The sequence below is a fragment of the Anomaloglossus baeobatrachus genome, chromosome 9 (genome assembly GCF_048569485.1).
Source record: "Anomaloglossus baeobatrachus isolate aAnoBae1 chromosome 9, aAnoBae1.hap1, whole genome shotgun sequence".
In the NCBI taxonomy this organism is placed as follows: domain Eukaryota; kingdom Metazoa; phylum Chordata; class Amphibia; order Anura; family Aromobatidae; genus Anomaloglossus; species Anomaloglossus baeobatrachus.
In genome coordinates, this window is record NC_134361.1 from 91,058,338 (window position 1) to 91,070,136 (window position 11,799).

Consider the following 11,799-nt stretch of genomic DNA (forward strand, 5'->3'; position numbering starts at 1 on the left):
ATTTAATCTTTCATGTGCTTACCTATTCACAAAGGCTATGTGCCCATGTTGCTTTTTTGTGTGCTTCTTTTCTGCACACAAAAAAGCATATTTTGGCAGGAATAAAGCAGCTGAAAAAACTCGTATTGCATTTGCGCGTTTTTTCACTTGCTTTTTTTCCTGCTTTTTGGTGCTTGTTTTAATCATGGCGATTGTGGGGTTTCAGGTGCTATACCCTGTGATCGCCGCCGGGTCTCCGGCTCATGTTACAGTAGGGACCCGGCTCTCTCTGCCCGGAACGGTGCCCGTGCTACTCCCGGCAGTTTAATCCCCTGAATGCTGTGATCAGTGCAATCGCAGCATTCAGGAGGCAGAGTGAGAGGAATTACTTGCCTCTGCCTGATGATTGGGTCCCTGTAATGTGATCACGGGGACCCAATCCCTGCCATAGTAACCCTGGGTCATCACTATGATGACCCCGGATTACTGATCTATATAGAACCTCACACAGCAGGCTGTATGCACGGTGTGTGAGGCAAAGTGCTGCGCTATAATCCCCTGTAGTGATAAAACATTGCAGTGGATTATAGAAATGCAGAAAAAAATGCAGAAACAGTTGACATGCTGCTTCTTTTTTCAGCAACAAAATCGGCAAGGAAATAAGAAGCAGCGTGTGCAAAGCAAGTCAGGATTCTCATAGACTTTGCTGGGATGCTTTTTCCTTGCTCTCATTAATTAAAATAAGCAAAGGAAAACACATGACCCTGGAATTGTTGACTCCGGTCTCCTTCTCATCTCCTCCCTCCATTCCCATTCTTATCTAAAATTACTACACAGACACCGAATATCTTTGGATAATTCTGGCCATAGCAGCCATTTGTTAACAAAAATACATAACCAATAAAATTGCAATATGGTAAGGTCCTTGAAGCTACAAACCCTGGTGATTCCTATAAACCGAACCATAAAACCAACTTGCTCCCAGCCGTTACCCACACTGGCTCAGGCGCACCACACTGTAAGGGTTAATCCTTCGTTAACCCCAACACACCCACAGGGGCCCCGACATCCCCGTCGGGATTCCCCTCCAAATCACCAGGTGACCAGCCATTCTGCCAATGAGGGGATCCACACCCGTATGGATTCCCCGAACAATTTTAAACCAACTTCAAGGACCCACCAATAACACGCCAATCAGCCACTACGACCCGAGAAACCCCCCCCCACCCACCCACCCCTCCCATATAATGCACAACCCAGTCATACCACGAATATTAGGGAGGGCGAGCGGGACTCTTCCTTCAGCCAGGGGAGCGGGAAAGTACCGCTCCTCCCCTTTGGCCATCCAATCCCTTCAAAACGGGCTCACTCCCCCTCCCCCACCCATGACACCCTGACCTCCCCACCAATCAGGGGTCATGCCGGCCTCCGCAAATGCCCCGGGGTGGGGGGGGGGGGGGGGGGGGCAATGCTCCGTCCTCTCTTGAAAACACACACACAAAAAAAATGCCACATGTGCACATAGCTTAATTTTGACCAGGGGTGCCCAAACTTCTGCATGCTACTGTATAACTGTCACAATATTACCTGTTTTGCTACGTGTGTTCTTGCATTCACTTGCTTTACAAATGAAGATATCACTGTGTTCGCAATGTTTGCCTTTAAATTAGCAAGATAATTATCTAAGGCGTACAAGTCAGAGGTGGGATTGCTCCAGCAGCATAGAAAGCAGCCCCTACCTTGTAACAACAAATGGTAAATAAGTTGTACGTGCAGTCCATTGTGAAAAGAAGTTGGAAGGAAACCATGAGAGGAAATAAACAGAACTCAAGTGCTCATCACTGTGTTGATGTTACCCCACTGTTGTTTTCTTTGACCAAACCCCAGTCCAATGTAAAATAGTGTTAGGATTATAAACTCACAAGCCAGTGCTACATGCAAGATCTATACAAATATTACATCATTTTGCAATTGGATCAGTTTCCTTTTGTTTTAATTCTGATCAGTTTTGCTTTTTAGAAATAATATGCATTTACCATTCACAGTAAAATGATGAGCTGCATCATTTCATGAACCCTAGACTTTTCGGGCAGACATGGTCAGTGATCTGACCCCTTTTCCTTGCTCCCTTTTACCATAATATACTGTATCATACAGTATCTAGATTGTATATTTGAAATCGGAAAAAACACACAAAATGTCAAGCAGTAAATATTGAACGTGACACAATCACATGGGTCATGACAAGTTTCTTTTAAATGTTTGGTTTTAGCAAGGACTCGGATACAGAGGAGTGACAAACGCCATACACATTGCCCTACGCTCCCTTGTCCATCACTCCAGGTGTCAAATAAAGATTTAAAGGATAACATCCCACTTAGGATGTCAATCATTAAGCTGTCACCCAGCTTCCAAACTGTTGAAAGCATTTAAGGATCCCATCTAGTAAACAGAGGGACATATACATTCCAGGGTCCAAGAACAACAACAATGAAGGCTTCTTCTAGACATTCGTGAAAAATAGGACAATTGTAGGGAGGCCACCTGGAGAGATCGCTAAGGATTAGGATGCAACGTATTGATGTAGTAAGCATGTCTCACTGGTATAAAGTGTGATTTAGTGACCTACTTCATGTTCTTAAGACAGCAAGACTGGGTGATTCTGGATTATTATCTAATTAATATGCAATAATAATTAGAGATTAGCTGATTAGGCAAAATTCAAATTTCTCTGTTTCCCTGGTTTGTCCCGGGAAATTCAATTCTGTACAAATTTAATGTCTCTTTTTATGCTCTGGAGTCTGTAATATGTAAAAATAGAAAAAAATACTTATGCTCAACTTAGCACTCATCTCTCCAGCTTCTCCACTACTCCCACCACCAGTCTAGTCTTGGCCACATCATCTCATCCTCCACTGTTCTCGCTGGACTTTCAACTTTCAGAGACCTGAAAGGGTTTGGGGTAAAGGTGGCTTTACACGCGGACGATATTGCTAGCAATTGCTAGCGATATCGAGTGTGTAAGTACCCGCCCCCGTCGTGCAAGTGAAATCGTGTGATCGCTGTTGCAGCGAACATTATCGCTACGGCAGCGTCACACGCACTTACCTGGTCGGCGGCGTCGCTGTGACTGCCGAACAATCCCTCCCTCAAGGGGGAGGGACGTTCGGCACCACAACGACGTCACCGCGACGTCACTAAGCAACCGGCCAATCAAAGCGGAGGGGCGGAGCTGAGCGTGATGTAAACATCCCGCCCACCTCTTCCTTCTGCATTGTGGCCAGCGGCAGGTAAGGAGACGTTCCTCTCTCCTGCGGTGTCACACACAGCGATGTGTGCTGCCGCAGGAGCGACGAACCACAACGAAAAACAACCCTTACCGATTTTTGAGTTTGGGACGACCTCTCCATGGTGAACGATATTCACCATTTTTAAGGTCGCTTAAGGTCGCTGGTCAGTGTCACACGCTGCGATATCGTTAATGACGCCGGATGTGCGTCACTAACAACGTGACCCCGACGATAAAACATTAACGATATCATAGCGTGTAAAGCCCCCTTAAGTTCACGGAAGGTCACAGCGTCCTGATGTCACGATCTGTGCCGTAACATTCCGCGTGTATGTGCAGAACCCTACTGGGCTTCATGAAAGGTACAAGTCCTGCTCAGCATGAGAGATTCTGGGTTTCCAGGAGAGCGGCGGGGGATAAGATGTGCCGAGGATTGGATGGATTGGGGTGAGTAGTAGAGTGGCTGGAGAAGTGAGCGCTAAGGTGAGTACAAGGATTTTTTTTTAATATTATTTAAAATTTTGATGAGTCTTTATGGTCTTGAAAACCGGCAAAAAGTGGTCGCCATTTTGCTCCACACGTATGGATTTAAGTTACAAAAATAACCACATTGTGGCAAATGGTTTTTGTAAAATTCAAATATATTTCAAGCACACTCAAATTTATTTTGCTCATATTATTATTAATTATTATTATTATTATTAATAATAACAATAATAATAATAATACTTTCATTATACTGATGAAAATAGGAATTGCATATTTTTAAACTAATGTTTAGATATTGTGCTAGTGACATTGGCATGCTAAAGAAATTTACCAAAATGTTAGACTTTGTTTTGTTGAAGAAAGTGAGAATATGTTTTATTTCAGAAAGTACCCATGAAGCTTAGTGATACAAGTAGCTTAACTGTAAAGTGCTGTGGAATATGTTGGCGCTATATAAATAAAATTATTATTATTAATTATTATTATTATTATTATTATTATTATTATTAAAGCACCACTCCATTGTTTTTTATTTAAGTCCTAGAGGGGTGCTTTAAATCCCCTGCCCCGTCTTATGCTCATGCTCCAGCGTTTTCATACTTTGTCAGCGTCTCTCTCCGGTCCCTTAGCACCATCTTGTGACTGTAAGATCCCCTTCACATTGCGTTCTGATCTCCGTTCAGGGGCCCCATAGGGACTTCCATCCAAACCCCCCACAAAACGGATTTTGGCATATGTGCCGACGGGGCCATTGACTATAATAGTGCAAATAGAGTCACCAAGTGCCCTGTCGTGCGCCATTTCCAGGCGTATATGGTTTCTGGAGGCGGACACTTAGACGTAGTAGACTGTGTCTGGGTGTCTGCCTCCAATAGGCGTATACTTCCGAAAATGGTGCACGAGAGAGCACACGGTGACTCTATTTGCACCATTATAGTTAATGGCCCCATCGCCGCATATGTCCCAAGCCTGTTTTACGGGGGGAAGGGGGGGTGTCAGAAAAAAGCCCCAACGGGACCACTGAATGGAGATTGAAACGCAATGAGAAAGCGGCCTAATTTCTGACTGGCCGGAAGTCAGAAGGTAAGTTACATGCATTTAATACAAGTCTATGAGACCCAGAATGAGGCCAGAAGAACGAGGCTCTCATAGACTTGTATTGAATTGTGACCTCTGGTGCGCTCCATGAAGCACTAGAGTAGCTAGAAGGTCACAATTCACCGGAGAACAACCAGAGTGATGGTGATAGAAGGCGAAGATGGCGTAAAGTGAGTATAAGACAGTGGTCAGGGAACTTAATGCACCACAGCAGTGCTGAAATAATAAATAATGCTGGGGTAGTGCTTTAAGTAGCTGAGAGGCAACAAATCATTTATATTAATCTTATATGAGACACCTAATATAAAATCTGCACCTGTAACGCTTATATTTAGGTGAACATTATGTACAGGTTACTAGTGAGCCCAGATTATTTGGAATTAGTAGTATGCCTTGTCTTGGTATTATTCTGTAAATAGATTTTTCATGTATGTGTTGACATGACCATGGCGCAAATAGCTGAATATGTCATTAATATATTAGACAGGCAGCAATGCTAAAGTGTGAGGTTCATGTCACACCGCCAGTGTGTGTGGGGTCACAGATCAAGTGGAAAGAAGAACGTGTCGACAGATCTTGTCCCATCTGATTACACGGTGAGGGTGAGCTGCGAAATAGAAGCCGCTAAAGGAAATGAGAGAAATTTAGAGCATTTTTCCTCGCGCGCAGCAGGGGCCCCCGATTTTATCGCCAATGTTATCTTTACATTATGAGGCACATTCTTCACGGTTGTGGATAATAATGGGAAAAACTTGTTTAATGTTTGTATGTTTCTTTAGGTAAATTCGTTTCATCTACAAGCAGAATTTTGTTTGATTTTTTAAAGGCATTTATATTGATTCATTGATATCGATGCATAAAACGGAAGGACACGTGACGACTCACCTCTGACGTACAAGTAGATCTTAGCCTGAAGCCGCAGGCTAGTTTTGGTTTGATGCTTATAAGAACACCTTATGTATCCAGTGTCCGTCACTTGGGCTCTGATAAGAGTTAGCCGGCTACAGGTCAGGTGATTCTCATCCGGTTCTGGACACTTCCCAGACGTTACCTCCATCCTGTTATGCTTATGATGTGGTATATGTTCCCAAAACCATCTCATGGGCCCAGTTCCTCTGTAAAGACATTATAAGACAATATTAAGATGGCAGATGCATCTCTAAAGTAAGACATACTGCACATCCACATGTATTGAAATGTGCTTTGACCATTATTGTCGTTATGATCGTGAATTTCATTTTCATACCCAAGTTTCTCATAGACATACATCTTTATTTTGTTTTTATATAGCGCTAACATATTCCGCAGCACTTTACATACATCAGGAACACTGTCCCCATTGGGGCTCACAATCTAAATTCCTTATCTGTATGTCTTTGGAGTGTGGGAGGAAACCGGAGAACCCGGAGGAAACCCACGCAAACACGGGGAGAACATACAAACTCCTTGCAGCTGTTGTCCTTGGTGGGATTCGAACCCAGGACCCAAGTGCTGCAAGGCTGCAGTGCTAACCACTGAGCCCAATGAGCTTTTGCCATCAGATTTCACAATGCACTGTGCCATGTGGCTGATTACAAGGTGTAGCTACATTTTTCTAGTCCCCTGACAATCCCATGGTCGATCAGTTAATTGATTACTGATTATTATTATTAAAGAAATTGACCATCTTTAACGACATTTTTTTCTTAAAGCGCACCAATTACCAGGATTTTCCTACATAACCTAAAGCCAGTGCTATACTGCCACTATCTGGCTGATTCTCTACATACCTTTAGTTGTCAGCTAGGATGTATAGGTTTTGAAACACAACCAAGTAAAGTTTGTAAAATGAGCAGCTTTTTGAGTGGCAGCAGCTGCCGATCAGCTGATAGCTGGGGTGGGTATTTATAGTGATTCCTGGCCCTCTGCCTGTTGCTCCTCCCCCTCCTATTTATGCTAATTCTAATATAGAATCGCTTTACTAAGTGACTAGAAGGCCCTGTGCTGATGACATACCCATGTGACAGAAGAGGCGGAGCCTTAGCCAACATAGCTGATACCAGGAAGCAACATTATTTTTCTGTTGGCTAACACTCCGCCCCTTCTGCTCACATGGGTATGACATCAGTACAGGTCCTTCTAGTCACGTAGTAAAATGATTCTATTTTATAATTAGCATAAATAAGAGGGGGAGGAACAACAGGCAGCGGGGCAGGAATACCCACTGCTGCTGCCACTGAAAGCTGCTCATTTTACAAAGTTTACTTGCTTGTGTTTCAAAACCTATACATCCTAGCTGACCACTAAAGGTATGTATAGAATCAGCATGATAGTGCCAGTACAGCACTGGCTTTAGGTTATATAGGAAAATACTGGTGATTGGTGCACTTTAAAGTGGCTAAAAATCAGTTTAGTAATTGGGTTTCATCAAAGATTTTGCCCCATTTGTCTTCTATACTGTTCGCTGCAAAATGAGTTAACTGAGAGTCTGTCAGTGAGCTCATTATGGCTGTCCAAAGAGCCTGTAAAAGCCAAAAGTGTAAAGTTTTTATTGAAACCGAAATTTGAAAGTCATTTTTAAGTAAAAGGAAAAACACAATGCCCCCAGAGGCTGATCATCCTTGATACTGCCATGTTTACACTAGGCTTTTCTCTACCAATTATAAGCGTGATTCAGGGTTGTGGTAGGAATAAAGTCATTAATGGGATGGAAGTTCAAGACTGTGATACTTAATGAAAAGGAAATCCATTGACTTAAAAAAAATAAATGGCCGTGAAAAGTCACTGGGGTCTTTTGCAACATCCATGACCACTCCTTGTTCCTTCCCAGACAGGGTTTCTGGCTTCCAGCTGAGACTGTCCGCCTGCCGCCTTCCTGAGGGTGATGCTACTGCGGAGGTGATCCTGGTGAGAGGACTTCCAGCCACTGAGTGACATGTACACGGACCGTGTCAGCTCGTGACGACCGCATGTACTCACACATTCCCACACTGGGTGGGGGTCTGGCTTCAGCTATAGACGGACAAGTGACCCTTATACACAGGGTGAGGTTCACACGCCTCATACGATAAGATGACTTTATTCTAATCACAATATTTTGTCTTACGTCTCACTGTGACCAGGGCCATTTAGGGACGTTTGGACATGTATAAAAGTGAGATATGAGGCTGAAGGACGAAAAAGAAAAGGCAACATTTTTGGGAGAATAATAATAAGAAAAGCTTGACCTACAGATCATGTAAAAGGCCAAAAAAGAGGAGACAGAATCAAAACCAGTGAATTGGTCATGAGGGCATATGCCTGACGTGTGTGCTTCATGAGGACCCCTCACAAAAGCAAAAATGGAGAGTCGTTATATGGCAATACCGTTACAGCAATTTAGATAAGGAGCCATTCGGCCCCAATAAGAGCTAATCGCTAAGGGGTAGAAGCACCGTCTTCTATTAAAAAAGATCATCTTCATCAGACAACTCCTTTAACACTAGAAGTCCCAGAGAGGGGTCATTTAACATTTCCACCTTTGGAACCCAGAGACGGGTCGAATGACCTGAAGGATTTTAGCTAACATCCTATAATCACCGTCTTTTGTGCTGTAATTAAGGCCATTACTGTCCCACCACAGGAGGTTGTTGTTTTGAGTTTAGCCATTTACGGTAGTTTCTAGTTAGTTCTATTCAGTTTAGACTGAGAGGTACTTTGCACACTACGACATCGCAGGTGCGATGTCGGTGGGGTCAAATTGAAAATGACGCACTTCCGGCATCGCATGCGACATCGTAGTGTGTAAAGGTTCGATGATACGATTAACGAGCGCAAAAGCGTCGTAATCGTATCATCGGTGCAGCGTCGGCATAATCCATGATTACGCTGACGCGACAGTCCGATGTTGTTCCTCGCTCCTGCGGCAGCACACATCGCTGTGTGTGAAGCCGCTGGAGCGAGGAACATCTCCTACCGGCGTCACTGCGGCTTCCGTAGGTTATGCGGAAGGAAGGAGGTGGGCGGGATGTTTACATCCCGCTCATCTCCGCCCCTCCGCTCCTATTGGCCGCCTGCCGTGTGACGTCGCAGTGACGCCGCACGACCCGCCCCCTTAATAAGGAGGCGGGTCGCCAGCCAGAGCGATGTCACAGGGCAGGTGAGTGCATGTGAAGCTGCCATAGCGATAATGTTCGCTACGGCAGCTATCACAAGGATATCGCAAGTGCGACGGGGGCGGGCATTATCGCGCTCGGCATCGCAGCATCGGCCTGCGATGTCGCAGCGTGCAAAGTGCCCCTTAGGGTCATTTGACCCTCTTTCGGGACTTCAAGGGTGAGCTCGAAATTTCTGGGACCTCTAGTGTTAACCCTTTCAGATGAGGCCAATGACCATTTTACATTTTAGTTTTTTTTCCCTCCTTTCCAAGAATCCCAACTTTTTTATTTTTCCATCAACAAAGTAATCTAAGGGCTTGTTTTAGTAGGACTCAGCCCCAAATGTCGCAATTCATTATAACATGAGAATTTTGATAATGACTGATCAAGTCTGGCAGAGAAAGAAGCAGATGTGTCTGATCAGATATATTACACAGATGCTTATTTTCCTCTGTGCTATTGATTTAAAGGGAACCTGTCAGGTGCAATATGTACCCAGAACGACGAGCAGTTCTGGGTGCATATTGCTAATCCCTGCCTAATCGTCCCTGTATACACTAGCATACATAAAGAGATCATTAGAAAAAGTATTTCTAAAGATCCTTTATAATATGCTAATGAGTGCAGGGACTAGTCCTAAAGGTGTTAGTTCCTGCTCTCATTCAACCCTGTTAGCATGTCCACAGTGGCGTCCTAACATGCTATTCAATACCCATTGCCTATCGTCATCATGCCTGTGTCTGTTGTCACCGCATCAGACACCTGGCAGTGTGCATGATCAGAAGATTCTGGCACTTCCCGTCATGTGCACTAGACCTCTCTGAAGCTGGGACGTGTACACCTGGCTTCATAGTGTGCATTTCCAGGAGTGCTGAGATGTCTGACCATGAGCACTGCCCAGCATCTGATGCAGTGACAACGGACACAGGTACGCATGTTACCGCTGATGATGCTAGGCAATGAGCATTGAATAGCATGTTAGCACGCTCCTGTGGACATGCTAAAAAGGTGGAAAGCACTGTCAGTATTTGGCAGACAATCTAAAGGGATAACAGGCACCAGTGGAGCTCCGATCCACCTGCGTCTGTTAGCCACACATCGAAGCAAGAAAAAGGGAATGCACAGCCAACCAATATAAGAAAATGAGGGTGCACAGTCTGCTGTAAACAATTGGTACTAGAGAGGAAAAGAAGCAGGCATTGGCACTCAGCTCAATATAGAATGCATGACAATCAATATATAAATAACCAGAAATCTTTTATTGAAAACATACCCCAATAAAAACATTTAAAAGGCAAAAAACACCAGACAAAAGAAAAACAATGATTAGCTGTGGTGCTATACAATGATGCAAAGTATTAACCAGCAAAGGACAAAATAGCCATAGGACATATTAATGAGTCCATTCAAAAGATGCAAAAACATACACATACAATGGCACAGCTGGATAATTGCACAAATGAAATAACCCACCATAACAGAAGTACATCACTGTTAAGATCCTAAGTGAGCAAGATAGCAATCAGAAGTCTGGTGAACCCCCCCATACCCAACGCGTGTCTCATCAAGTGAGCTTCATCAGGAGAGAATGAGCGATGTCGCTGTGTGTAAAGTGGCCTTTATACTATATGCCATTTCGGTTACAGGACTATTATTTTATTGATGGCTTTATACTTTAACAGCATCACATGAGTTTTTAAGACTGATATTATACCTTCATACACTAAAGTTCTATTGGCAGCTTAATACTATTTAATGTGATTCCTGAAGTGGTTATTGATTATCTATAATAGTCCTTTATTTTCCATTAATTTCTGCTGATACCATTTGAGAAACCCTGTCCTTCAATACACTGACCCTAGATACTGTATTGTTATTTGAGAAATATTTTCCATTTTTATTGTATTTAATAAAATATATATTTTAATATCTATTTTTGTATTAGTGGTGGTGTTTTGACCTACATGTGTAGCATTTGCCTATTGTTATTGCATGAAAGGTCGTTTTGAAATACTTAAGGGTACTTTACATGCTGCGACATCGCTACCGATATATCGTCGGGGTCACGTCATTAGTGACGCACATCCGGCGCCGGTAGCGACATCGCAGCGTGTGACACCAATGAGCGACGATCAACGATCACAACATCATTCAAAAATGGTGATCTTTGACACGTCATTCATTTCCTTAATATCGCTGCTGCCACAGGTACAATGTTGTTCGTTGTTCCTGCGGCATCACACATTGCTGTGTGTGACACCGCAGGAGCGACGAACATCACCTTACCTCCGTCCACCGGCAATGCGGAAGGAAGGAGGTGGTTGGAATGTTATTTCCTGCTCATCTCCGCCCCTCCGCTTCTATTGGCCGGCCGCTTAGTGACGCCGCAGTGACGTCGCCATAACGCCGAACGCACCTCCCCCTTGAGGGAGGGATTGTTTGGCGGTCACAGCGACGTCGCTGACAGGTATGTGCGTGTGATGCTGCCGTAGCGATAATGTTCGCTACGGCAGCAAGCACCAAATATCACACGGACGATGGGGGCGGGTGCTATCGCGCTCGACATCGCTAGCAATCGCTAGCGATGTTGCAGCGTGTAAAGCAACCTTTAGTCTTTGCATGACACCTAAATTGGGGATTTTTTGATTATATACTGTACCAAGTGTTTTAAATGTAGCAAAAGTATCCATAGCAGTTGACGGCGCAGTCATATATTTGTAGATCATCCTGGCATAAACCCATAAAAATGATCTCATATTTCTAAGTTTCCAATCAACTAGGTGATGTCTTTACTTGGCACAAATCGCCAAGCAAAGGAGTGGTCACTTT

At 43.9% G+C, this 11,799-nt stretch overlaps 1 protein-coding gene across 1 annotated transcript in view; it reads right to left on the reverse strand.

The window, feature by feature from the left end:
* Nucleotides 1–11,799, reverse strand: part of LOC142251251 (vascular endothelial growth factor receptor kdr-like) — a 337,728-nt gene that overhangs the window by 194,738 nt on the left and 131,191 nt on the right. Inside the window, exon 3 of the mRNA XM_075323879.1 lies at nt 5,741–5,970. Within this exon, the coding sequence (XP_075179994.1) occupies nt 5,741–5,970 (230 nt within the window). The remainder of the gene's footprint in view (nt 1–5,740; nt 5,971–11,799) is intronic.